The sequence below is a fragment of the Perissodus microlepis genome, chromosome 7, assembly GCF_051167445.1.
Source record: "Perissodus microlepis isolate ML-2025 ecotype Zambia chromosome 7, ASM5116744v1, whole genome shotgun sequence".
In the NCBI taxonomy this organism is placed as follows: Eukaryota; Metazoa; Chordata; class Actinopteri; order Cichliformes; family Cichlidae; genus Perissodus; species Perissodus microlepis.
The window spans coordinates 43,917,980-43,945,556 of NC_140467.1; the positions used below are offsets into that span (position 1 = coordinate 43,917,980).

The 27,577-nt window shown below is 38.5% G+C and overlaps 3 protein-coding genes across 7 annotated transcripts; 1 reads left to right on the top strand and 2 right to left on the bottom strand.

Annotated features, from left to right (window-relative positions):
* Nucleotides 1-830: 830 nt before the first annotated feature.
* Nucleotides 831-7,693, bottom strand: coq4 (coenzyme Q4 homolog (S. cerevisiae)). 2 transcript variants are annotated; one of them, XM_084935290.1, is made up of 7 exons: nt 7,509-7,693; nt 6,041-6,193; nt 4,930-5,026; nt 3,750-3,852; nt 3,503-3,632; nt 2,921-3,014; nt 831-1,273 (listed from the first exon to the last, which is right to left on the bottom strand). In XM_084935290.1, the coding sequence occupies exons 1-7, from the start codon at nt 7,570-7,572 to the stop codon at nt 1,096-1,098; spliced, it is 819 nt and encodes a 272-aa protein (XP_084791416.1). In that variant the 5' UTR covers nt 7,573-7,693; the 3' UTR covers nt 831-1,095. The 2 variants fall into 2 exon arrangements, with proteins under 2 accessions (XP_084791416.1, XP_084791415.1); XM_084935289.1 differs by having other exon boundaries at nt 6,041-6,196.
* Nucleotides 7,158-25,392, top strand: traf2b (Tnf receptor-associated factor 2b). Of its 4 annotated transcripts, none has more exons than XM_084935288.1 (11): nt 7,158-7,251; nt 17,376-17,578; nt 18,653-18,731; nt 18,984-19,082; nt 20,998-21,159; nt 21,266-21,340; nt 21,495-21,569; nt 22,989-23,201; nt 23,307-23,610; nt 23,866-24,014; nt 24,102-25,392. In XM_084935288.1, exons 2-11 carry the CDS (start codon nt 17,403-17,405, stop codon nt 24,318-24,320), a joined length of 1,551 nt encoding a protein of 516 aa, XP_084791414.1. In that variant the 5' UTR covers nt 7,158-7,251; nt 17,376-17,402; the 3' UTR covers nt 24,321-25,392. The 4 variants fall into 4 exon arrangements, with proteins under 4 accessions (XP_084791414.1, XP_084791412.1, XP_084791410.1 ...); XM_084935286.1 differs by lacking the exon at nt 7,158-7,251 and adding an exon at nt 7,716-7,816; XM_084935284.1 differs by lacking the exon at nt 7,158-7,251 and adding an exon at nt 8,142-8,242.
* LOC146383822 (uncharacterized) lies at nt 10,500-17,380 on the bottom strand. The gene is made up of 4 exons (XM_084935291.1): nt 13,844-17,380; nt 13,589-13,744; nt 13,055-13,144; nt 10,500-12,662 (listed from the first exon to the last, which is right to left on the bottom strand). The coding sequence occupies exons 2-4, from the start codon at nt 13,691-13,693 to the stop codon at nt 12,375-12,377; spliced, it is 483 nt and encodes a 160-aa protein (XP_084791417.1). The 5' UTR covers nt 13,694-13,744; nt 13,844-17,380; the 3' UTR covers nt 10,500-12,374.
* Nucleotides 25,393-27,577: the final 2,185 nt, after the last annotated feature.

The window sequence follows — 27,577 nt, forward strand, 5'->3', positions numbered from 1 at the left end:
CGCTGTGGGCTCTTGCTGAATGAAGCTAGGACAGCCACTGATGTTTCTTCATTAGTGACAGTTTTCTTGCGTCCACATTTTGGCAAATCCAACACTGAACCAGTTTCACGAAACTTAGCAAGCAGTTTGCTAACTGTAGCATGGGAGATGGGTGGTCTCGTAGGGTGTCTTGCATTGAAATCTGCTGCAATGACCCAGTTACTGCGTTCACCAGATATCAACACAATTTTGATCCGCTCCTCACGTGTTAACCTCTTTGACATGTCAATGGCTGTGAACAAAGAGAAACTTGTAAATAACTCATGAAAGAATAAAGTTGCATTGAAACCAAGCACACCATTGTTTTTCTTGTGACATTACCAATAAGTTTGATGTGTCACATGGCCCTCTTCCTATTGAAAAAACAAAAGTTGTATCCAAGATGGCCGACTTCTAAATGGCCACCATGGTCACCACCCATCTTGAGGAGTTTGCCCCCTCACATATACTAATGTGCCACAAACAGGACTTTAATATCACCAACCATTCCCATGTTATTACAGTGTATCCATATAAATGGCTCACCCTGTAGAACACAGAAAGTGAAAAGTACCAGGCGATAAAACAAAAAGTCAGAATACCCCTGAGAGCACATTTCAAGTTTCAGATAATGAGCAATGACAGATGAACAAGTGCAGATATTTTGTGTAAACACATCTTTCTGTAAAAGTACCACAAATCCAACTTAAACACTGTGATGTATTTCACTGTATCCAATGAACTCTGCCACATGCACACAATAGAAAACAGTGGCTGAGGTTACAACTTCTGAGTAAAAAGTAACAATAGTGTCAAAAAATAAGCCTGTTTTAATAACTACAACAACTTTAATAATTCTAGTTACATGGCAGAATCAGACACAAATAAAAGCGTCTCATCAGCTGAGATCATCTTCCGTTAAAACCAGAAAAACAGGAAAGGAGATTTTTCAAATCTTTGCCAAGAGGGAAATTCTCCCTTCCCCCCAGCATTACAAATTTCCACATAATCTTTTACATATTTCTGGTTTAGTCTTTTGTAGAGCAATTTCCAGAACATTCATTATGTTTTCCCTCTTCAGGTGTTCTTCTTAGCCATTGGTATGACAGGAGGTGGCTCGATGTTGAGCTCTCGCCGGAGGTCCTCGAGGCTCTGCTCCCAGCGCCTCTCGTAGAAGATGCTGAGGACGCAGCGGGCACACCGACCGTTCTGCAGAGCCCACGGGCCCAAAGATGTGAAGAGTGACTGTAAACGACTGGGAGAAGGAGGAAGAAGGAAGATGAGAGCGTCATATAACAATAATGAGGAAACCTGGCAAAAAAACAACAAAGTCCCCTGATACTGAGGAAGTTCACAGGTATTAAATGAGGAAGACTTTATGATTTGCAGGAAAACAGCCCACATACATTTCATCATCCCACACCCACGCACAATTTAGTCACTTACAGGATTTTACTGCTTCCAGATGTTTTACTTTGGACTTTTTACACTGTATCCACTAAATCTGAGTACAAAAGGACTTCTGATCATCTCGGTTATTTTCTCCATTGTGCTGAACTGAAAGTGAAGAACTGTTATAAAGACGAGGCGGTCATTCGGTGATGACAGTAAATGCAAGTTTGGCTTCTGGGTAACTGAGATGGTTTATTGCTTTTTATTTCAAGAAACAATGACACGTCAAATACTCCAGAAATGGACCTAGATGGATTTACATACACTACATTGCCAAAAGTATTCACTCGTCTACTTTCACAAGCATATGAACTTGAGTAACATCCCATTCTTAATCCATGGGGTTTAACATATTGGCCCACCCTTTGCACCTATAACAGCAGAGTGCATGCTTAGGTACTTGATTTTATTCACCTGCTGCCATGGAAGTGATCAGAACACCTGAAAATGATTTGGATTTGGGAGTGAACACTTTTGTCTACAATCTAACATTCACTTCCATCTCCACTTGGAGAGTGGTCCGGGTTTTCACTTCTCCCTCTGGCACCCCTTTTTATTCTCATATTTCATGAGAACAACTGATTACAACATTGAATTCCTTCCTGTTGAGCTTGCTGTTCCCCTTTTAGAACAATATTTATCTGATCTTTAATAGCTGGATTTCTTTCTCTCTCTCTCTCTCTTTTTTTTTTTTAGCTAGATTTCTGTTGCAGGAAGCGAGCTGACTTAAAGTCTGGGTTAGTTACCAAGGTAACAGATGCTCTGGTGGGGTTTTTCACTGAGCCCTGAGTTTCTCTCTGACTCTTCCCTTCTTGCTGAGGCAGCTCTGATTTCATTTCCTTTAATATCAAAGCATCCAACAGAGCGCATCGATGTTCATGTTGAAGTTCCAGTTAAATATAAATTTTTTAGCCTTTAATGTGACTGATTTGTTATTAAATAGTAATGGATGTAGAGCACACCTTTATATTTGTATCATTAGTTATTATTAATCTCTGGCTTTCTTCAGTGTGTCATTCCTAACTGAAAGCAGCAGATGCCTGGTTCTCCTGGAGGTTTACTTCTGTTAAAAGGGAGTTTTTCTTTCATCCTGTTGGTCATTGGTGGGAAATCTTGTTGTTTTTTTCTCTGTATTATTGTAGGGTCTTTACCTTACAACATAAAGCACACTGAGGTGACTGTTGTTCTGATTTGGCGCTTTATAAATGAAACTGAATTGAATCGAAATACCGCATTAAAATGGAGAATCCTGGTATCAGAGCTCCACTGATGATGTCACATTTTTTCATAAGCTGCACAAAAATTTAATCATATAAGGAGTTTAGTTCTAAACTCAACATTATTGCTGCTTTTTGAAACAGACGTCAGCCTGTAATCAGACTCAACCCAGCACTTACAGAAATTTCAGCAAGTCAGTCAAACTGTAACTCTCCTGTTATCCCAACTATACCTTGCATTTAGCCGTAGTGGCCCCAGCACAGCTCCAAGAGCACACATGGGAAGCCCGGTCTGAGTAGCTTCAAACCATTTCACAGCGACTTCACCTGAACGGAAGACACAGAAAAGGACACAAACATGCAAATTAAAGATTAAATTAGGAGAAAGAAAAGGAGAAGTTGTCAGCCAACAGTGTATTAAAATAACTTCTGTGTGAACCCTATTTCTCAGAGTTTTTGGCAGGTTTATTCTGATATAGAATCGGTCAAATAGGAGATGCCTGCAAAACTGAAAACTCAGGTCAACACTTTATATCAAATGGACTTAAAATGTAGGTTTAGAGATTTGTAGGTTTGTAGAGACAACTGGAGGAGAAAACTTGGGAGAGAAGAAATGAAGTTCAAATCTTTTTGCTGTAAAACTGGAAACATTTGTTCAGGCATGCACAGAATAACTCTCACTGACATACAATTAGGTATGCACTATATAAAGACAATGCGTGGCTTGGCTGTGAAGTTTCTATAAATAAACCTTTACTTTGATGAAAGTAAATGTCAGAAAATAGCATTTTCAGATTGCACAGAACTCGACTCACCCAGCATGTTAGTGGGCATGCCCAGTAAAGTGTGCAGCAAGTCGTGGACCTCTCTGTATCTCTGCATGACATAAGCTAGCTCCTCGTTGTCCACGAACTTCACGTCTGCTCTTGAGTCAGGAGTCACATCCTGAGGGAAAAATTAAAAAACGGAAGAAGGAAGGAAGCGTGTTTATACCAAACAATAAGTGTTTACAAATGCACAAAAAAACAAGTATATATGCACATCACATCAGCAAATACTCACATTGTCCTCCAGAAATCTGAGGTATTCCCTCCCAAAGGAGCCGTCAGGCAGCGAAGCCATCTTTGTCAGATCGAGCGTAGACAGCCGGATCCTCGGCCTTTCTCTGCAAGATCAAATCAAATAAGAATAAAGCGCAACACTAATTCCAAAAAAGTTGTGATGCTGTGTAAAATATAAATAAAAACTAATGCAATGCAAGCTTAACCATATAGAATGTTTAAACTGTGAAAAACTGAAACCAGCTGCTGGACTTTTGGATTCCAGCTGCTCAGCAGTCCTGGGTCTTCTTTGTCATATTTTCACTTTAGCATAGTCTTGCTTTCAGGCCTTCCCTGAAAAAGATATCATCTGGATGGGAGCGTATATTGCTCTAAAATCTGTATATACCTTTCAGTTGCTTGATGTTACCTTTCCAGATGTGCACTGTTGCACTCCCATACCATTAGAGAGAGATGCAGGCACTGATAACAAATGGAATAGTCGCTCTCCTCTTTAGTCTTGCAGCATCCATGTTTTCGCCCCAAAAATTCTAAATTTGGATTTTTCTGACTACAGAACTGTCTTTGTCTTTGCCTCGATCCACTTTAAATGGATAGCTTAGAGAAGACAGCAGGCTTCCTGCCAGGGTTCACCATGCCATCCACAAATGGCATGGTGAACCGTGTTCAAAATGATTTCTGGAAGTGTTGCAGCGCCACCTGACAGCCCAAAAACACCAGAAATGTAGTACTAATTTTGGCCTTGCCTATGTGCACAGAGATTTCTCCAGATTCTCCAACTAAACTGTTGATGATGAGCAACTCAAAGTTTTCACAATTTTACACTGAGGAACATTAATTCTGAAACTGTTCAATGACTTGTAGATGCAGTTTTCTGCATACTGATGAACCTCTGACCATCTTTACTTCTGAGGAATGCTGCCTCTTAAAGATGCTCTTTTTATACCCAGTCAGGTTCCTGCCATCAAATTATAAAAATGATACATTTTCTCTGTTTAAACATTTAATTTGTTGTCTATGTTCTATTGTGAATAAACTACGGGTTTATCAGATTTGCACATCACCGCATTGTGGTGTTTTTTTTTTTTTTACATTTTAAACAGCGTCCTTCGAAGACAGGACACATATTTTTAATGTGCCCGAAGCAGAAAGCACTATGACGTTCTGCCACACTGACTCACGTTAGGACAGCGTAGCCTTCAGGGTCATTTCTCATCCTGTCCCTGAGCTTTATGAGCGCTAGGTGTCCCGTTGTCTCCCCCAGGACTGCAACCATGTCTGTAAAGTACCCAGAGTTTCATGAAATCCAAGGGCACCGAGTTCAACATCATGACAGTACAGTGAAAAGTTGACGATATTTTGATTTACAGTTAAGAAACCATGTGTTAATTCTAAACAGGTCACTACTGTTTACTCATCATGGAAGCAATACTCAGAAACTTCACAAACTTTTAATCAGTCTGCTTTAAAGACGGAGCTGGGAAAGACCTCTGTGCCTGTGAAAAATGCATTTTTTAAAAAAATCCATTTATTTATCAATTTATTTTTGGACATGAATCGATACTAAGCAGTGGATGTCATGAGAAACCTCACTAAATGTCAGCTGACAGGTGTTAAGACTCTGTTCCTTCATTGGAGTTTCAGGCTAACTAATATGTGGCTGTAATTTGTATTTAGTCTCATTTTTGTTTCCAAGACATTTTAAGTCACGTACTAAAGGTCTCCAGAGAATAAGCCCTTGAAAATGAATACAAAACGCTTCATCAGTACATGGGAAAAGAAACTAATCAGTGGTATCATTTCTGAAAAATGGAAAACAATCCCACAATCTGAAGCCACATCAAGGTCAGACTTGTTCACATCCCTATCAGTTGGAGACTGGCTGACATCAGTTTTACCAAGAAGCCTGAATTCCTCAAAGTAGCAAAATACCAAATATACACAGCTTTTTTTATTCTTACATATTTTGTACTACTTTGTTCTTTTTTTGGAGATCGAGAAGACAGTTTGTACAGTGAAAACACTGGCTCAAAAAATACATGTAAATTAAGCTTAGGCTCCGATCTCTGTGATTCAGACACAAAGGCAAAAAAGTTCAAATGTAAATGTTGGCACTAAATTTTATACAGTTAACTCCAAAGCCCCTCAACCCAAAAACAGCTGTGCTTTAAGGTTTATCCGTGACCTTGTAAACAGCACTTTGATTAAACATCCTCATCTTAACCGATTTATAGTCCCTAACACACAGAAAGAAAACCAGTACACACGGAAATGCTCACGTGAGTGTCTCACCATGTCTGTAGGGGTTCTGCAGTGCCGCCACACCTGACCCAATGGACAAGAGAGCTTTTTGAACGGCGGTGGTGGGAATATGTCCAGGGTACAGTCCATCATAGTGGATGTTTGCAAACTCAGTGCTGCTGCTGTGCAGCTGCTGAACACAAACTACTAAGGAAAAGATGGAGTGGTATTAAATGCTGCACTATTCTATAGAGACATATTTATTCTATTACTGTTATAACAAAAAATAACTAAACCGATTATTGATAGTGGAGTGTCCAAATACCAAAACCTTTATGGCAGGATAAACCATTCAGAGCATTTATTTGTAGTAACAGACTGCACTGCACATCAAAGTTATTAGAGTTAACTAAAACTAGATGATAGGAAAAAAAAAGAAAAAAGTTTTAATTAAGTAAAATTAAAATAAAAACTAGACTTTTGAAACGAGTTTTTATTGTAATACCTGCACTGATTTTCCTAAATCTTTCCTCTAAAGCATAGGTGTCAAACTCTGGCCCGTGGGCCAAATTTGGCCCGCAGCCTAATTACATTTGGCCCGCGAAGCCATACCAAATTACTATCAGAGCTGGCCTACTGGTATTATACAGCTAATATATATATTGTTTAGTATTAAGCTTTGCTTGTTCCATATTCAGTTTTTCAGCAAAACTTGTTTGAGTCCATAAGAAAAGATTCATTCTTATATCTAGAGGAATATTTTTTTTCCAAAAAATATTAATGTTAGCTCGCGACTTTGTTCCAGGTTTGAATTTTGGCCCACTGTGTATTTGAGTTTGACACCCCTGCTCTAATGTGTGGCCTCAATGGAACAAAGATTATAGGGACTAAAAGTAACACTGAAACCAGTAAAATTAAGTATTTTCAAGCAATAAAACCTACCTGAACTTAAAGTGAAAAACTGATTGACGTAAGTGATAAAATCAAAAACTAAAACAATAATGACAACAATGTTGGCTCCTTCTGAGAGAAGAAAGCCACAGTCCGGTCTTGTGTATGTGTTTTGGCAGAAACGTGTGCTTAATTTACGTCACATTTTGAGTCTGTACACGCCATGAATGATCTGCATGAGCTACATGAGCATAGATGGCTCCATAAACACATGGGACACAAAGCTGGAGAACACTTTGATTTATATGAATTATAAATCACTGACATTCAGCACTGTTTGATGACGTGTCAAAAGATCATCCCAGTGTAGGGTGAGTTACATCCAGGTATATGTGTTGTTCGCCTGCTACAACGTTTTCTTAAGAGTGATTCAGTAAACAATGATGAACATTTCCCTGACGTTAAGCTAACAGTTGGTTGACATACTGCTAAGTAACGCGTAGCTCTGTGCCTGGTGCATGCTGACAGCGAGGCTCCCACACTACTTCTTTCCTTTATCAACTTACCACCAGGTTTATTTTTAAGAACACTAAGCTGTAACACAGAGGACACCTGCTTAAACTCGTACCTTTAAAAACTGTAAAACAGTGTTGCCGCCGGTTGATCCATCGGAAGGGAATCAGCAGCCACATTCTTTTGCGGTAGTACGCATGCGTGAGTGGAGCACTTGTTTTCGGCTTCGGAGCAGCCCAAACTACGTTGAGAGGGGTGGCTTTGGGCTTTCATATAAAAACCCAGCCGTTATTGCGCCCTCGCTAACAGCAGCTTAAAACTAAGTGCGCTTAGTGACACACCCGTCCGTGAATCATGATAAAGAGCGAGCTCTAAGTTGAGTTGCGTTTTCCCCTCGTTGAGAAACACAGGCCAGACTCCAAGGTTAGTCAGTTTGCATGCTGTGAATCCCTTCCTATAACTCACTAGCAATTAGCTGTCTGAGTAGGTAAACGTATAAGTCGTAAAAGCAAACACACTTTAATGTTAGCTGTTTGAAGTTCGCAGGTGCTCATTAAAATAATTAAAGTGTTTTTTACGTGCCAAAGTACACAGTTTCTTAATAAAAGCAATAGCCCAAACTCTAAAATAATATTTAAAATAATTACAGGAGCTAGTCTAGTAAAATAGATGCAAAACAGCCTACATTACAGTGGCTAAGCTCTCTGTAAGCTCTCTGCAACTGAACGCGCTCGCCGGGTTTATATAGTTTCCAATGCTTACGTGGTAAGGGTGTAGCTAAGTTACGAGGTGAAATAGTGTCCGTGGTGGTGACGACTGTAAGATCCACTGACAGTCTTTGCGAACTCGGTGAGTAAACATTCAGGTTTGGGCTTTTGTATGAGAAAGGGTCTGAAGCACCCTGCATTTTCACACTGAACTCGCAGAAGTTCAGCGTTAACACGCAGGGCAATAACATGGCGAGCTGAGAGGACGAGTCTCCCCAGGAAGAGGATGTTTTTTAGGCTTTGAGCAACGCTGGGTGTAGCTTTAAAGAGCAGCTGTGGTTATTTGTCTGAGACAGAAGTTGAAATGTTGAGACTGAAATTTTGTACTCTTTTTGTTGTTGTTGTTGCTTTATTTCGTTGTTGCTGGCTGTGTTGTTCGTTTCACAGAAAAGTTTATGCTGCTGTACATGACAAAGGTCACTTTTCAAGGTTTAGCTGTACGTAGGCCTCGTGTGTGTTACCTTTAAATAACTTAAATTCTTGTTTCTGATATTTCAATGCACAGTGTTTCATTGTGTGTTTCTCTGACAATTATGACTAGTGTCCACGCGATCCAGTGATCGCGCTGAATTGATGTTGTAATTACAACATTATCCAAACACGAGCTTACATGTCTTTTCGCTCACAGCAGGTTGCCACAGCTTTTCAGTTAAGTTTTGTAAGAATGAAGTTAGGCTTGAACTTCTTACGCAATACCAGTAACAGAAAAGTTACTCATGATTTAATGTGAATGGGGTGAGTGGCAGAATTGAATTGCGTTCAAATAAATACACGCAGGAAGAAAGAGCTTCCAAAGAAAAGCAGCGTTTCCTGCCTTAATATGAAATTATTAACAGTGTATTCAAATCATATATTAGTATATGTTCTAATTCAGGGTGAGATAAGTAAAACTCTAAAAATAAAGGTTCAACAGAAATCTAGATTTAAAACACACATACACAAACAAGATGCCAAAGTATTTCATTTTGTTAGAAATTTCTAAGATTCAAGTAACAGTTAAGAGGTTAAATTTATGTGAAGCACAGTTCAAATAAAAATGAAATGAAACTCTAAAAGCTGGATTAGACAGTAAGCTGATCTTGGCTGTAATGTGATTCATCTAACTGAAGGAAGTAAAAAATCTTAAAAGTTTGTAACTTAAATTCTTGTAGATGAGTTTGTAGGAAGGACACAAAGCTTCTTATTTTTTTTAGCTATGGGTATTTGGATTTACATGTATTATGTTTATTTATTTATTGAGTAATGTATTGGAGTTGGATTAACTATTTCCAGTTTCAGTGTTAATACTCCCACTGAAATTAAAACATAGGGGTTTTCCTTGCATCTATCTTTTGATTCAACATCCACTTTCTGTGTGGTCTTACTTCCCCCCATGAAAGTTAGTTGCTTTGTTTGAAAAGGATCTAAATTGGTCTAAGGAAAAATCCACTGAAAACATGATTCAGATATGTTCTGCTTGGAGACCACGTCTGCAGAAAGTTCATTGAAAACTCGTGACCATCAGGACTGGTGCCGTTTTGTAGACACAATTTGGAATTTACCACTTTATTTCTTTGTGGGGAAAAAGCTGAGCTGTTTTGTTGGAATTGCATACATCATTCACATTTAGTTAAACATTAACATTTACTTTATGGGTGTTGTTCTGTTCACCTTAGGACCTGCTTTGACTTAAGAACATAAATGGTTGAATGGTGAGACAGCACTGTTAAGCTGTGTGACTTTTGCACACAGTTTTACCAGACTGAAAACATATTACCTTAAGCCTACAAACACTACAACCTCAAACAACCATATTTTCAAGTTGTGTCATGCAAAGGTGCACTTTGTCCACATTCTTTGCAGTTTTCTTTGACATGCAGGCGTGTATTATATATAATTTATACACCTGTAAAACCCACTTACACATGCAGTGGGTGTATGGAAATATATCAGTAAGAGTTGTCATCTGCTGGTTATGGGAAAAACAAACACTAGACATTCCCCACACATTTTTTCATAAGGGAATTTTTATTTTTATATATATATATATATATATATATATATATATATATATATATATATATATATATATATATATATATATATATATATATATATATAAATTGCATAATACCAACAGAATAAACATTCACAGAAATATGTGACAGAAAGGATATTTGCAAAGACAAAATAAGCCCTGGTGCTGTTCTTTATGCAGTGGGTGAAATAACTGCCACTATATGCTGTAGTTTTAGTCTGAGGTAGACAAATGTAGGAAGCGTGAGGTGAACTGTACCAGATTATTACTGGCAGTGATAAGTGATTAGGAAGCAGACAGTGCATAATATTCTGGTGTCTGTGAACCAGGTGGGGTGAGTTTTCTGCCAGTTGGGCATTTTCTTTATTCACTTTTTTCTTCACAGATTTCAGTCTAAAATGATTTCCTACCATAAAGTACTTTAATGGAAGAATGATTTTAAACAGTTAGAATTAGAGAGGGAAGATATTGTTTAAATGTAAATGTAAAAAATATGTTTACCGTCTTCTGATTGCCAGAATATAACTCTTGATAATTTCTAAGACATACTGAACACAGTTAAAGGAGGTATTTTAACCAAAGACCACGAGGGTTTCCTAAATTTGGTGCCTTAATTTAACCAGGTATAAAATAATATAATATATATATATATATATATATATATATGTGTGTAGAGAGAGGGTGCTGGCAAACCTTTTCCACTTGTAGAATATATATTCAAAAAGGAGCTTCGAGGTAATGCATTTAAAAATTGAATTCATGTAAAGCCCAGATATTGATTACATTGGAAAACTTCTGTTTGGAAAGACATTTTTGCTGGACAATATATTTTAAAATGCAAAGATATTACATGTTGAACAGAATTTAGTTTTGTTTTAAAGTTGAGCTGATTGTGAATTTGATGCCAGCAACATGGTTTGAAAAAGTCAAGACACAAATTGTGTAATCTGGTGAAGCATCAAACATCTACACTCTAAAAAAAGATCTGCTGGCTTAACGTAAAAAAATTAAGGTAACAATTTGCATGGATCTTTTTAAGTTACTTCAGCTTAGCCACTATAGCGTAAATGCCACAAGAGTTCTCTAGTTAGGCAAACTCTATTCCTTACGTACAAACAACATGATTTGCTTTGTCCTCCACAAGCTTAATTAAGTTGAACCAACTTAATTTTAATTGTTTAAAAATTACTCCATTTAGTTATTAAAACTTATTTTTTTACTTTTATTCTACTCAGAAATATCCATGCAAATTGTTACCTTAATTTTTTTGAGTACTAATAACTTACAATAACTTATAACTTACAATTATACAATAAATTACACATTGAAATTCCAGTTTTATGATCAAACTGTTTATTAGAACACCAGTCCACCATTCCAGACTCATTGACATTTCAATAGCAGACAAAATTGTTGCCTCCATAAAATAAATGACATAAAAAACCCCTGTAAATCTGTCTCAAAAAGACTGAACATTTTGACAGTCATGCTCTGATTCAAGTTTGTTTGTGTTAAAGTGATAGTTTAGGTTTTTTTAAGTATGAAGTACATTGTGAGTGTATTACACACAGTAGACAGCAGTCAGCACATTCCTGCCACCGACACGCACGATAGGCTCAGTTTGTTTGTGTGACTTTGGTAAATCTGAACTAACCCGAACTAACACCAAAGTCACCAAATAACACAATTACACTTACTGATCAAGGCAGCAGGAGACCAGCAACTCCTGTGTGCTGTCAGGTAAAATTGCTGTTTTTGTCCATGGACGCTGGTGGGCCAGAGCGATTGAAACAACAAGCAGTAGAACTTCTCTTTCCTCACAGAAAAGGCTGTCTGATAGCAAAATAAAGCAGTAAACATATTCTTGATATAATGTACATTTAAACTGACATCAGTTTTATTAGGATGGAGGCTCATCTTGCGTGCCGGTGGCCCCGTCTGCTTCTCCGTAGGTGGAGCTTACTGACTGCCATCTACTGTGTGTAATACACTCACTATACATATGTACCTCATACAGCCTCACTTCAAAAGACCCGAGCTATCCTTTTAAAGTGCATTATTTTGAACTAGGTGTACTTAATGCTCAACGCTCAACTTTACACCTACTGCCTACTGTACAGTATGTAACACAACACATTGCAAACAACAGTGGAACATTTCCCGTTTAATTTGAGGATAGCCTCACTCTTCACATTTTTTAGTACAACAGTTTACTTTTTAGTGACATTACCTTAGGACTGGCTTTCAGATCATCCAGCTCGAGGAATATCTTTTGAAACACTTCAAAAGTGTTTTTCAGTTCTTTTGGGTAGCTGAGGTTGAGTGCATATATCAGCCCCATTAGCAAGGCACAGGCTCTGGGTACATCCAGGTCTGCTAGGACTTCTGTTCCTTCAAGTATGATCCTTGCGCTGGCTGGATCAGACGTTGTGGCACCTCTGGTTACAATCTTCATCGCTTCATTGGTAATATCCCCGCCACCATCCTGGTAGGTCAGAATCAATATAAATGTTTTAAGTAATCATACTTATACATGAGAGTAACACAAAATAGGGCTGCAACTAACAATTTTCTCGATTATCTGATTAGTTGTTTGGTCCAGAAAATGTCAGAAAATGGTGAAAAATGTCAATGTTTCTCAGAGCCCAATATGATGACCTCAAATGTCAAACATATTCAGTTTGCTGTCATAGAGGAGTAAAGAAACCAGAAACCATTCACATTTATGAAGCTGAAACCAGAGAATTTGGACTTTTTCTAAAATAATTACTCAAACCAATCAATCAATTATCAAAATAGTTGCCGATTAATTTAGAAATCAATTAATAATAGATTAGATCGTAGCTCTAATACAAAGTATAGTCATGTCTGATTTACCTGCTCTTTGAAGAGATCCTCCTTCTTTTCCCTGAGATACACCACTAAGCCACGGATAGCGACCTCTCGCCTTCTCTCCACAGAATCGTCCTGTGAATAAGAAAAAGAGTGTCGAACTGCTCTTCGAGGAGGATGGGTTTTTGATAATTACATCCAAAAAAAAAAAAAGGATTGACTTTGTATGGCCTGAACTGTACCAATTATAGATTTCCAGTGATAATCAAAATAATGAATTGATCATTTCAAAGAGCAATTTCTCTGAAATGATCAATTCATGAACTTGAAAAATCCAGGTAACAAATAGAAAAACTGCAAAATCTTGCAAATTACTCTGCCAATCATGATCCACATCACCTATAATTTGTTTTATTATTAAGTATTTATAGTTTTAATTGATATTTGTGCCTCAAGCTCTAAACAATAATTTGACATAGTTGAGTTGTAAACAGCTACCTTTTAAGACTCAATATCACCTATTGGAAAAAAAAAGTGGATTATCCTATTTGAAATAAACTACATTTCATTCATTCATACCTCTAGCAGCATGTTCTGGATGCGCCGAATGCGCATTTTTGCAGCCCCTCCTCTTGAGGACAGCAAGGACATTATTTTCTGAGAGTACTGGTCCAGCTTTGCCATGAATGTTGTCTCCAGGTTAACAGTGGTGATCCTTCTGAATTCTTGGTTTATCTGTATAAAAAAAAGGCACAAATAGGCACAACATGTTAATGTATACAATTTACTTTAAAAGAATACATACTGCAAATTATCTTATGGAAAAATATTTACCTGAACTGCATCAAAAAGAGCAGGCCATCTTTCTTTCAGGTCATTGATTTTTGGTGCTTGATTGAGGCTGTAGTACAAACAACTTGTGCTACATCAGCATTACAGTAAATTTTAATTCATTGTTTTTGAATATTCAAGATGAAAAACAAGAAAAATGCTTGTAAACTACTGCAAAGAAATGGGCAAACTACACGCAATCAATATTCACGCTTTTTTAACTATAGTCTTTAGTCTAATCATTATCTCACAGGAAATCCTTATGACATTAAAAGTTAAAACTATGTATATTATTTTTAGTGTTGAGTTTCTCCTAAAAGTTGCTTTATGTTTCCAAATCAAAGATATTTTTTCTTAAGTGATACAACTGCGCTTATGTATCTGCAGTTAACACCCAAAAGAGCAAAATTATATTTTATGTGCTAATGCACACTCAATGTAATGTCATTAAAACAACTAATTTATGAATGTTACTTAAGATCTTTCCTGTGGCGTTTCTACAACATGGCGTTCGCTTCCTCGCCCGCGTTTTTTGACTGAACTTTGACACAGGCTGTTCTTCAGCTAGGGCTCAATTAACAAACTTCAATCTCACATAAAAATAACTCTAGGACTTAAACATCAAAATGCATCGATGTTAAACCGAATGTATACTCAGTAACCTACATTTGTTTAGTCATGAATGTAAAACGGCCCAGCCTTTTGCTGGTCAAACCTTCATCAACGCTGCAACGATTTCAAAGTAGAAAGAAGAAAAACGTGTATTACCCTGTCTTTGCAGAGTTAAAACTACTGCTACAGAAGCTCAGTGTCAATTAACACCATTTGGCTGCCACCGTAAAACAAAACTTAACAAAGACTAATGTTACGGTCGAATTACTTCACAAGTTAGCCAGAAGTGTAACGTTACTAGCTTATCACCACCACTCGCCGAGGAAGAGTTTAGTGTTGTGTAAAAAGGATTTCTTGCAGTGCGTGTTGATAGAGTTAAAGTTAGAGTTATTAGCTGCTGTGAATAAAACAAGGCAAAAAATTGTACTCACCACAAAGCGTTAACGTTTGATAACGTTCCGTACAAAATGGCGCTTCTCCGCTTTCTCTCTTTGCCTACGTTTCTTTCGATCAGTGGTCTGAGAGCACAACATGTCCAGGCAAGTCAGCCTTGTACTCAGCTTTTAAAGGACGCTTACGAGATTTTTAAGTTGTATTAACTGAATACACTTTCATGTTAAGTTAACACAGAAATGTCTGTTCAAAATCGATATATTACTGAGCTAAGACTGTTTTCTTTATTTTCATTTCGACCAACTCATTAAATTAAGTTATCAACTGATTACAATGTGTACATGCAACAAACTTAATTTTTTATGCAGAAAAAGCTATTGATTTTAAGCTTTACTTACTAACCCCATGAATCATTTTTTAGAGTGTAATTGGGGTAATTGGAAAACAGGCAGCAGTGTAATTGGGTCTTAGTCTTTTAGAAGTAAAGATGCAGAGGAACTGGGAACTCTGTGAGAGACTACCTGGGAAAATTTAAGCATAACTTCAAAATAATTCGTGAATTTCATTATCTGCTTTACAGGGGTTTTAAAAAATGAAGGCAGTCAAAGGGAGCTCAGGAAATTGCTGCACGGTCTCAGAAATACTTGCAGAAACAAATGATGAATCCAGTTTGTTGCTGCTGCTGTCACAAATTGCAAATTATGCATAATTACTTTATTTTTTTACAACGTTTACTATGGAAACAAGATACAGAAACATCACCAGCTTTTTTACACAAAAGCTCATTTAAAAGTCAGAGGTGAATTGGAAAACCGCCCAGAATTTGAAATTCCTTTTTGAAGTCATGGATGGAGTCCTGTGATGAAGTGGCAAACTGACCCTGATTGACCCCGGGTTGTACAAGCAGTTCAGAAAATGGATAAATGGATTTATGGATGGAGCCTCCTGTAGGTTAAAGACAAAAACGGCACCATCTAGCTTGTATGTGTAGTCGTTTGTATTAGTGATCGTGGCTTGAGTGACGTGCACACCAACGAAGGCACCATTAATGCTGAATGACATGTAGATTTTGGAGGGACACATGCTGCTATCCAAACAGCTTTTTTGCCCACACAAGTTGAGCCACATTCTGCAAAGAGCAGTGGGATGCAACACATAACAAACATTTTCTGCATTGTAAAACCAAAATAATAAGTGCGTGAGAAAACGACTCAGTGACTCTTTTCGATCCCTGAATGCTTATAAATTAATACAAAGTAATGTAAATCGCTGGTAAAAATGCCTTTGCTCTACCCTTTGTACATGTTGGAGACATCAATTCATTTAAAATCTCAATTTCAGTATTTGATATATTTTCTTTGTGCCATTTTCATCAATATACAGATGAACTGATTATACAGCATCCTAGCATTTTAACAAAGGGGTCGTATAAATATTATAACTACACACCACTCTGTATGCATTAAACTTTAAAGAACATACAGGATGATGGGAGCACAAACACGGTTAATGGTAACTTTGACTTAAGTAGCTAATGTTAAAACGATTTTAAAAAGGGTCTGCGTCTTTCTCGTCCTTTAATTTATGCCACTGTGTTTCACTGTACCTTCAGTACCCGCTATTACTTAGTTAAACTTACTTAAGTTGAGCACATGGTGGAGCTGTGGCCGGCACCCCTATAAGTGCCATTCCTGTAAGAAACCGTGACTTAAGTGATCTTTTAGTGTTAACGCTTTAAAGCGAGCTTGAAACTGAAACCAAGGTAACAGAAACTATTTGTGGAGGGTGAGAAATGTTGACAGCATTGCAGGAAAAGTATTTAAAGGAAAGACCCAAAATACATGTGCTATGCTGTCTGATGCCTGGCATCATCGTTTTTTCTGTGAAGTACAAAAGATATCAGCAAAGCTCGTGTAAATGCTGTGTTTGCATTTCACACTGCATTAAAGTGAGAAATATTTCACTAGTATTTCTCAGTAGAAAGATGCTTATCTGATTATTATCTGGAAATGCTGTACAACAAAACCAAGTTCTACAGTTTAAAGTTACTCAGCTCTTTGTAAGCTGGACATACAAAGAAAATTGGCAGGGGATTTTTTTTAAACGGGTTTAGATACGTGTTTAAATAGATTAGGTTGTATATCCTGATGCTGCTTCTCTCACAGTTATGTTTATCCCACCAATCACAAGACTTTTTCTGGTAACTCAAAAAGAAAAAGTACCTATGTCTTCAAGTCATTTGACTTGCTGATCTTGTTTCAGCCGTTGCAGTGTTAAGCAGGGTTTTCCATATTTTTGAATATTATTACCATGCTTTTCTTTTTTTGTGTGGTATTGCTGGCTGTGCCAAGACTTACACAGTAGCGTGGACAAATATTTCCTCGAGGGTCACACAGATTCTCATGGTGATCTTTTAAATAGTTAAGCTTGCCAGCGGGTAATTCACTGCTAGTTTGAGTTTATATTCCATCTTTGCAGTTAGTTCCTGCCTGGTTTGTTGACAGCTGTTTCTCTGTGTTCTCATTAACAGGATATAGCACCAGATTGATGGAGAAGAATGGCCCGTATTTCTTTGGACTGTCCCAACTCTTTACCAGGGATTCCCCTCAGTGTCCTGTCAGTGCCCATGGAAAATAAATATAAATGTCAGCAATGTCTCCAGGTCCTGAGGAAGCCTGTCCAGGCTCAGTGTGGCCACCGCTTCTGTGTACACTGCTTCAAGCAGCTCACCAGGTAGACTGGAGGTCCTTAGACCAAACTGCTTACCCCGCACCTAATGTTTCCTGTCTTACTGGACATGCTTCAGCACACCCTTTCCTCATCTTTCCTCAACTCTGGGAGTTTTGTCCAGACAAGATCAGTTATTAATGCAGACTCATGCCCCACATGATGGACCTGTCATACTGATGTCTGTGAATCACAAGGATGTGGTGTTGCTGATTCATTCTAAAGGTCTTCTTTCTAAAACCTCCTTTCTGAGTCATCTACACACTGGTGGATTGTTAATGCATGAGGTGTATTTGTAATGAATACCCAATCCAGTGTTTTCATTGCCTTATGTATTCAAATTCATTACAGAGTAATCGTAATGAATATTAACGAAAACTAATACATGAGGAAAAACACTGGATTTGTAATGAATATTCACTACAAGTACAAAGAGGTGTCACACCAACGTATTTGTAACGAGTATTTGTGATGTGTATTTGTTACAGATACATACATGGATACACTAATTCATTTCTAGTTGATGTCCATTTCAGTTATGTGTTATCTAATGTTTAATGAAAGTATAATTAAACAAAATGTGACAGAAAATGTGGAATTTTACCCTTTTTTTTTTTTTAAACCGTCAGACTCTTTGTTAATTCCCCAAATATTTACACAACAGTAACACAAGCGATTGTGAAATGTGTGGATTTCGCATGTGATTTGTCCGAGTGCTTTTATTTGTTTCAAAACAACCAGATCATGTACGTTATAAATTCACCATGTGATGTGACGCACACACACGTGCCCTTTGTTTATGCTTGTGTGTGTGTTTTGGTTATTCATTTAATCGCCTTCAAACTTGCTAAAGCAACTTTTTTTTGTTTTTAGTTCTGTTTTTTTCTTCTTGTCCCACTGATATGATGCTTACAAGCTTCTTTTCATTTCCCTTGTATTGATTAAACGTTCATCTGCTCGAGCTGTAATCCACACTGGTCAGCAGTTGCTCCAGTTTTGGATCAGCAGGAAATTGTTGCTGACTGTTGGCGTCGAGCCGCTGCTTTTACAGTAAAGTCACAAACCTGTCTTGTTTGGTAGTTCTGGCCCAAAGCCATGTGAAGCCTGCCGTCAAGAGGAGATATACGAGGAACCCATTTCCATTCTAAACAGCAGTGAGGTAAGCCTTTATATGTATTCAGGTTTCAAACCCTCCATCTTTGTTATGCTAGGAGTAGTCAGCATGTGATATGTTACTGCCCTTTAGAGGAAAAAATATGACTGCAATCTGGCGGGGGTTTCCCTAACCACACAATGCATCAATGCATCCTACTCTTGTCTGCTTTCTTTTAAGACTCGGGGAACATTGAAGGCTTTATGAGTTCACTGATCTCTTTGTTTTTGCCCTTCCCCCCCACCCCCCACCTCACAGGCTTTCCCAGACAATGCAGCAGGCCGAGAAATAGCAAGCCTGCCAGCCAGGTGTTTGAACCAGGGCTGTAACTGGACTGGATCTATTAAAGAGTATGAGGTAAAGTATGAAATCTGTCTTTTCCTGTGGCATGGGCATTGCTGCCTTTTACCTGGGTGTAGGTTTACGCTACCAAAAAAGAGCCTTGTCAGTATTTATTAATCTACGTGAGAGGGTAATCTGACCTATAATCTGCGTTCCCGGGTCACTGTGTTCCCTGAAAAAACCTCAGCTTTCATAGCACGCTCTGTACTATGTGCTGCGTTGCTGCAAACAGGAAGTGAAACTTAACAGGCGGCTGGAAAGTCCCAGCCTCTCCTCATTTATCAACAAAAGCTCAGTGGAAAGTACCAGAATGGAACAACCCTGTTGAGCTTAGCGTGACTGGGTTACTGACCATTAAACTATAGACCTGTTAAGGAAACTGCTTGTATTCATTCAGTTTAGCAGAAACCCAGATTTCATTGAACGCAGACTCGAGTTTGTAAAAATGCATGAAAGACACGTGAAGTAAATAAAGCTGGTTAGTGTGTGTGCGACTGAGCCTTGTGTGTGTGTGTGTCTGCAGCTCTGTTTCTACTGTAAGCATCAGTTTTAGATGAGCTACGTAGTTTGTGTAGTAAGCAGATGGCACCATGATGCTTACACTGTGAAAAGGATGTTTACAACAATTCTTGTCTGTTTGTGGTTTTAACTAAGCGTACCAGTGTGACCTAATCTACATCGATTTTGTGAGTGTGCATGTATGTGCGTGTGTGTGTGTTTTTCATCTGGGAAATGTTAAAATGATATGCTGTTTAAATGAAAACGCTAGGCTAATGTGTGGGATTTGCACGGATTGGAAATGGAATCCCAAGCAATAGCACGCAGATGAATCTTCCTCTTATTAAAAAAAACAATAAAAAAGAAGACACCAAAGATCAAAACATGCCAACCTCTTATTGTTGCTTCGCAAACTATTATTATGCTGTGTGATACACCCACTTTGCAAATATTTTTGGCCTGGTATCTTAGTCACTGTCACTGTGTGGGAAAAGCTACAAATTGCTAGCCGCACACACCCATAGCGAGGCCTTCTGAAGCTGGGGAAAAAATAGTCACATCAAGGCGTTGGAGTATTGTGCCGAGGACAGGGATGAGATTAGGAATCTTCTAAATGTGAGTCATTTTTATTGACGCGAACCAGTTCAAGATTTTTGAGCGTAGCAAGTCTGGAAAGTCAGCAGTCAAAGCGAAAAACAGGCTAACGTACCTGAGCTTCTGCTTCTGGGTCTGCAGTGTGCCTTTGGTAGTCATTCTGAAAGACTGCAACTTCCCTGTTGATTAACCCCACCTTAAGCTCCACCCCGCCTGTGTGATTCCCGGTATTTTTAAATGGCGAATACACAGCTTTAAATATATTTCTTTAATTATTCTACTTCCCCTTTTTTATTTTTGCACTTCTCTTCATTATAATTCTATTTCTATGGTACATTTTCATCCTTTTTTTTTCTATCAGATGTTTGTGGAGCTCGCTTTTTGTTTAAATTTCGTTTGCTTAGCATGTCATTCGAAAGTAAGAAAAGTGCATATTTTAATGGGGGTTGCAATGAAAAACTACTAAATATCACAATAATCTTGATCACAATCGTGCGCGCAATCATAGAACCGTAGTTATCTCTTTCATACTCAAATCAGTCTGGTGTGTTTTTACTTTCACTTTTTTTGTCAGTTGGAGGTGTTTTTTGTTTTTTTTAAAGAACAAAACAAAACAAAAAAACACTTGTTTTTCCACATAGAAGCTAAGGATACACCCTGTACCAAAGCAGCTACACCTGCATTTAAACACTTCCTGAAAAGCGGTTATTTATCAGTGATTGGGAAGGGTTTGACCCAACTGTCAGTTTGCTCTTTCATGATGCTGAAAACCTGCTTTACACATAACAAACAGGCAGTTCGAAAATAATAACAAATAAAAAATGTCTGTTATTTTCAGGCTCAGCACGAAGGTCGCTGTGAATTCGAGCGGATACTGTGCGAGGGCTGCCAAACCCTTATCCTTCTCACGGAGAAGGACAGACACAATGAGAGAGAATGCGAGGCAAGAACTCTCAACTGCAAATACTGCAAAATGACCTTCAACTTCAAAGAGATAAAGGTGGGACATAAAGAGACTACACTAAAATACACTGTTTTTTGTTTTTCTTCTTCTTTGTTGGCATTAATGGACACAAAGTGACGTTCTGCTATACGATGCATTTCAGGCCCATGATGAGATCTGTCTGAAGTTTCCCATGCAATGCAAGGACTGTGGAAAAAAGAAGATACCAAGAGAAAAGGTTAGCGCTGTTACCTTCAATGTAATCTAAGTGGTTTTAGGGCAGTCTCCTTATGATACTTAGTTTCTTTTTGACTAGGAGTCCTTCACTTCCACTTTTCTGTTGATGCTCTGTTTATAAATGTTCTTTTCTCTTTGTTCATTCTGCATTTCAGTTCAATGATCATGTGAAGTCTTGCGCCAAGTCAAAGAGCACGTGTCCATTCAGTGAAGTGGGCTGCAAGTCTATGGTAGGTGCAGTTACATAATCACCTAAACTCCTGTTTTATGTTTTATCGTAGAGGGTTGACCAGTGTGATCGAACTCATTTTTCTCATTGCGTTGTAGTATTTCGATGCTTATTTGTGGTTTAATAAGGAGTCTAAATGTATGTCCTGTACAGTAAGGTAGTAATGTGGCTTATACTTTTCCTGTTGTAAGTAAATTATGAAGTTGAAATCAGATGAAGGAGCTGGCCTGGCTAAAGTCACAGCATCACTGTTTGGTGTTTTTACTGTTTTGTTTTACATCAACATAAGATATGAGTGGCTGCTTTGTGCCTGATGTATGCCGTGAATCTGTGTAGAGCGTATGATGTAGCCTACGTAAGCGGCACACGCTGTTTCCAGTATTTATACCTGTGCAGACTGTGTAGTTATACTGATTATAGGGTTTCAGGAGCGTAGATTTAACACAGAAGTCTAAAACCACTGTTAGAGGTTTAACTTCCAAAAGAGCCAGGGAGTTTCCAACTAAACAAGGCTAATCATCTCCCACCAGCTGCTTTGTATTTGGAGCACAGATAGATGTGAGTTATCTCGTGAAAGCTAGAATGTGTTGCACACAGAAAAGATTTCGGTGGGCGTCATTGGATAAATTGGTGTCATTGCAGAGCAGACTTAATGCTATTAAATGCATTTTCTCATCTCCTTCTTCCTAATGTGTTCCCTGAGGTTAGTCACGTGACCCTTTCACATGAGATATTTCGCGCTCTGTGCTTTCGTCAGTAGTTTAAAGTTGGCTGAGCTCAGTTTGGCAAATGTGATGTGATATGATATTATACCCAAGCACCAATGAGAGTTTAGGCGCCTTTGAATCAAACCATCGTGGCAGTTAAGGAGGTGTTTGCTCATGCTGCCAGGAAGCTGTCTAAAAGTTTAGATAAGGCTGTTTCTTCAGTTCTTCTAGAAGCAATCAGCACTACTCAGCAGGCATCTTAAAAGGCCTCCAGACACATACTTAGAGCTATTTTAAGCTTTATCTAAATTGGGTTTACTTTCATTGAGCCAACAGAACAAAAGAAACTGCATGTAAATACTCAAAAGTGAAACCTGTTTAAAAATATATTAAAAAATTCCCCGCTCGCCCCCGCGGGCGGTCTATCCTTCAAGCTTGGGTCCTCTACCAGAGGCCTGTGAGCTTGAGGGTCCTGTGCAGTATCTTAGCTGTTCCTAGGACTGCACTCTGTGGACAGAGATCTCCGATGTTGTTCCTGGGATCTGCTGGAGCCACTCGTCTAGTTTGGTAGTCACCACACCTAGAGCTAGATTTGTCCTACTGAAGGCACAAACTGGACACCACAGCTCAAGCACTCGCCTGGGACTAAAACTAACTGGTTTGACCTTTGTCTCAATAAAACTTAGACGAGCTCTCCCGTGTTTCTGTGTCAGGTAGAGAACGGGAAGCTCTGTGACCACGAGGTCAACAGTACTATGGAGCACTTGCGTCTGCTGCTGCCTCTGGTGCTGTCAGCGACTCGGGCTCGCTCAGAGGGCTCTGGTGCCGGGGAGTGGCAGGAGGACTCCGGAGTGGGCCTGTACAGGGATCCTAATGAGGGAGCCGGGCCCACGACCTCCGTGCAGTCTGTTGACCTGGAAAAAAAAGTGAGTCTCAGCAGATTTGATGTCGCTTGTAACCACTCTGTTCATTTTGTGAAATGAGAAAATAATCATTTGTTGCTTCTTCTTTTTTTTTTCTTTCACCAACAGGTGAACGCTTTAGAAAACATCGTGTGCGTCCTGAACCGGGAGGTGGAGCGCAGTTCTGTTACAATGGAAGCATTCGCACACCAACACCGCTTAGACCAAGAGAAGATTGAAAATCTGTCTAACAAAGTCCGACAGCTGGAGAGGACGCTGACCATGAGAGACTTGCAGCTGTCTGAGACCGAACAGCTGGTGCGCGAACTCCAGTTCTGCACCTACGACGGAATATTCGTCTGGAAAATCTCCGACTTCTCGCGCCGAAGGCAGGATGCCGTGGCTGGTCGAGTGCCTGCAATGTTCTCACCAGGTAGGATGGAAAAACATCACGGTTGTACATGTGTGGTATGCTTTTAGGTGAGAGGGATTTTTCTGTTTTGTTTTGAGGTCATACAGTTCACATGACATTATCTTCTGGCGTGTAGACGGAGGGGAATTCCACGCCGCTACACCCTTGTTGTTCTTCAGGGAGCGTGCATGGCTCTGCTGATTTCACATGATGCTGTTTTAGGCTCCGTTTTCATTTCTGACCCTTCTTTTTTTTTTTTTTTTTTTTTCCACGCAGCTTTTTACTCCAGCAAATATGGCTACAAAATGTGTCTAAGGTTGTATTTGAATGGTGACGGGACGGGCCGGGGAACGCACCTTTCGCTGTTTTTCGTCGTCATGAGGGGAAAGTGCGACGCCCTGCTCAAGTGGCCGTTCAGTCAGAAGGTGGGGAACCGTTTTAATACGTTGACGCACGAAACTCTCAATGAACGGCACGAAACCAACTCCTCTTCTCTTCTTCTTCCCCGCCAGGTGACTCTGATGCTCTTAGATCAGAACAACAGGGAGCACATCATCGATGCTTTCCGACCAGACGTCAGCTCCTCGTCCTTCCAGCGGCCGATCAGTGAGATGAACATCGCCAGCGGCTGCCCACTCTTCTGCCCGCTGGCCAAACTGGCCGGAAAGAGCCCTTACCTCAGAGATGATACCATTTTCATTAAAGCCATTGTAGACCTGACAGGCTTATAAGGGTGTACTGTGGAAGTAACACCAAAAAACTCTTTGTTTTGTTTTGCTTTGTTTTTTGTTTTTTTTGAATACAAAAGCACAGAAACAAAAATCTAAACCAAATAATGAATCATTTTAATAATATTATTAATAATAACAGTAATAATAATAATAATAATAATAATAATAATAATATATATATGACAAAAATACAATGTTATTATCATATAGCTTACTATATTTATATATTATCTCATTAAAAGCATCATTAGGATGTCATTACACCTTGAGGGCGTGCGATGTGACATCTGCACTCATTCCGAGGATCCATCTGCAGTGAATCAGTGAATCAGCGGTGGGAGCTGAGAAAAGCTCTCTGAGGACAAAAGGGTCTGAAGTCATCTGTTATCCTGATGTTACCCTCCTTATATCTGTATTGCATCTTGTAGATGATAATTTATCTCTTATATTATAAGCAGCCTAATATCATAATAGATATAATACACCTTCTTTAGATTTGTGGGAGTGTGTATGTGTGTGTTTTGTTTTTCCCACCACTGTGAGATTATCTCCAGTTACTGTTTATTTATGGCTCGAGATAATTAAAGTTAACTAGTTCTAATAAAATATTTTAGTTTTAAAGGCACATACTTAGACAAATGGGAGATGTGTTTAGTTTTAGCCTGTGTTAGCTCTCATGCAGTATAGGAAAACAACGACCAATGACAACCAAACAAGCGCTGATGGAAAGGAATCAAAAATACTAGATTATAAAAGCTCTAGTGTTGATGAGGTCGTGGTGCATGCACTTGTCACTTAAACGGCTCGATCTGGTAAACATTTTATATCAAATTTTAAATGAATCTAAAGGGGGTAAGACGATGATAAAATATGTAGCCTGTTTCAAATAATCCCTTAATACTGTATTACTAAATAATCCTGAAACATCTACTGTTACACAGAGTAGCAAATATATAAATAAATATATATATGTACACACTTTATTGTATTATGTCAGTGCTACTGCTAACTATAATGCCTGATCAGTTGTACTCATACTGTACTCAATCATATAAAGTTAGTTTTGAATCTTTCATGACTCTGATGACTGGTGATTATTTATAAAGTGTTTTAAGGGATGCTAAAGTACCATTTGACCATAGGTACATTATTAATTTAACCATTTTTTGTGTGTGTCATTTAAGATAAAATTTCACAAAATTTTATTTGATTTTAATTAAAAGTTCATTTAAAGCATAACAATACTATTTCCTTGTTTTATTTTTGTCTTCTTCTTTATGACTTGTTTTTTAATCCCGTTTAAACCTAAACAGGATTAATTCATTATTAAAAATTAATAATTGTTGGATGTAGCAACATGTGAAATGTAGGCACAAGGGTGTAAGCACCACAAATAATTTAAGTCAAAAATATCTTGTAAACAAAAAAAAAGTTGTTTTTTTTTTTAACCACGTTTTCTTATATTTGTCTTTTTTTTTTTCTAAAATAACCACGTGTGAATGTGAAAATCCCCCCCCCCCCACACACACACACAGGAATAACACTACAGGTGATTCCTTTTATGTAAAACTCTGATGCCTTCTCCTAAAACAAACGGATGATGCAAACTAGCAAGGGCGCTAAAGAGAAGAAAAAAAACCCAAGCACCACGCTGCAGTGTCGAAAGCAAAGAAACATAGCTGTGTTTGTTGAGCTGTGTTTGTTGTGCTGTGTTTGTTGTGAATATAGATGTGGTGTACCTGTTTTTCCTTGCTTCACGTTGTTCTAGGGGAACTCCAGCTATTTCACATATAAAAGCTTGATATCCAAAGTGCTCGTCAACCCATTCTGTCGTCAAGGAGGCGCTTTAAATGATGGGAAATGTGTGAACTTTTATTCATTTTATGGCAGAGTGTGAACATAAAACCAAGTTTAAGTAGCCTGTTTAGCAAAACATATGCCGGCCTTCCTGCCTTGCAAAGAAACGCAAAACCTGCTTAGGCGAATGCCCAAATCAGCAGAAGCAGTGTGCACAGCTGTCCTGTTGTTGCACCTTTGACTTCTGTGAGGCTCTAATAGAGGTCCATAGAGTTTCCAATGTAAGTGTATGACAGTTTAATAACAACCTCTTCCACTCAGACCTTGTAGATCTGAAGGTACTGAGCTCACTGAACAAATTCCTAAGAACGAGTGAAATGTTTCACTTGGATTATGAAATTTAAGACCACTCTGCTTCCCAGCAGCCTCAGCAATGCCTTTGTACCTCAGGCTAACATTGGTGAAAACTGAAAATGTTGACTGTGTTAATGTGTAGCATGTCAGTGTGCTGAATTACAAATAAAACCAGAACTGCAACTCAAAGCGGTAACCCCTTTACTTTAACCAGTCCATTTAAACCATGTTTCAGCCACTTTTTAGGTTTCATGTCAGTCACATCAGCTTCACCACACAAAGCATGTTCACCAAAAATGAAACCCCACTAGTATGATAGAAGAACACAAAATGACTCATTATACATGCCAGTGATGGTCTTCACTGAGGCTGTGGAAATGCCTCATCATGGTTGAGATAAATGTGGTTGGAAAGAACCTGCCAGAGGGACGGCGCATGTGTGATCGATGACTACGTGAGGAATGAAAATCTTTCTTCTGAAAGCCCCTGGGTTAGATTCTCAAGTATTTAGATGGTGACGCACTTTCTAATCTAATCTTCAAAGTCAGAGGCTGTGAGGTCACCAGATGATATCACAACAAGTGCAGCTGTGCCATGTTTTTGACCTATTTTTATTTTTTTCGAGCCCCCTTATAACTGAAATTAGTTATTGCCGGTAACTCTTGATCCACTAACCTACACACAGCTATAACTGATACACTTTGGTTGATGCTTTTGTTCTCACCCATGTCCCAGAGTTATCGTGTATCATTTCTTAGATGGTGACCAAAAGTGAGTGCTAAACAAATGACACAAAACTAAAACCGTACAAAAGTAAAGCCCCTTACTTATCACAACTTAAAATCCACAGAACTAGAAACTGTTCTAGTTTAAATGTTTTAGAGATGTAGTCTAAAGTAAAGTTGCGACACTTTGCTGTCAAATATCTAAATATACCGAATTCTAAAAAATCTGCAACACTGTGTGAAATTGAAATAAATACAGAATGCGGTGACTTTGTAAATCTCATTAACTCATTTTTTTAAATTCATCAGAGCATAAAAAATATTAAATGTTTAAACAGACATTTTATTGTTGCATGAAAAACATGAGCTCATTTTGAATTT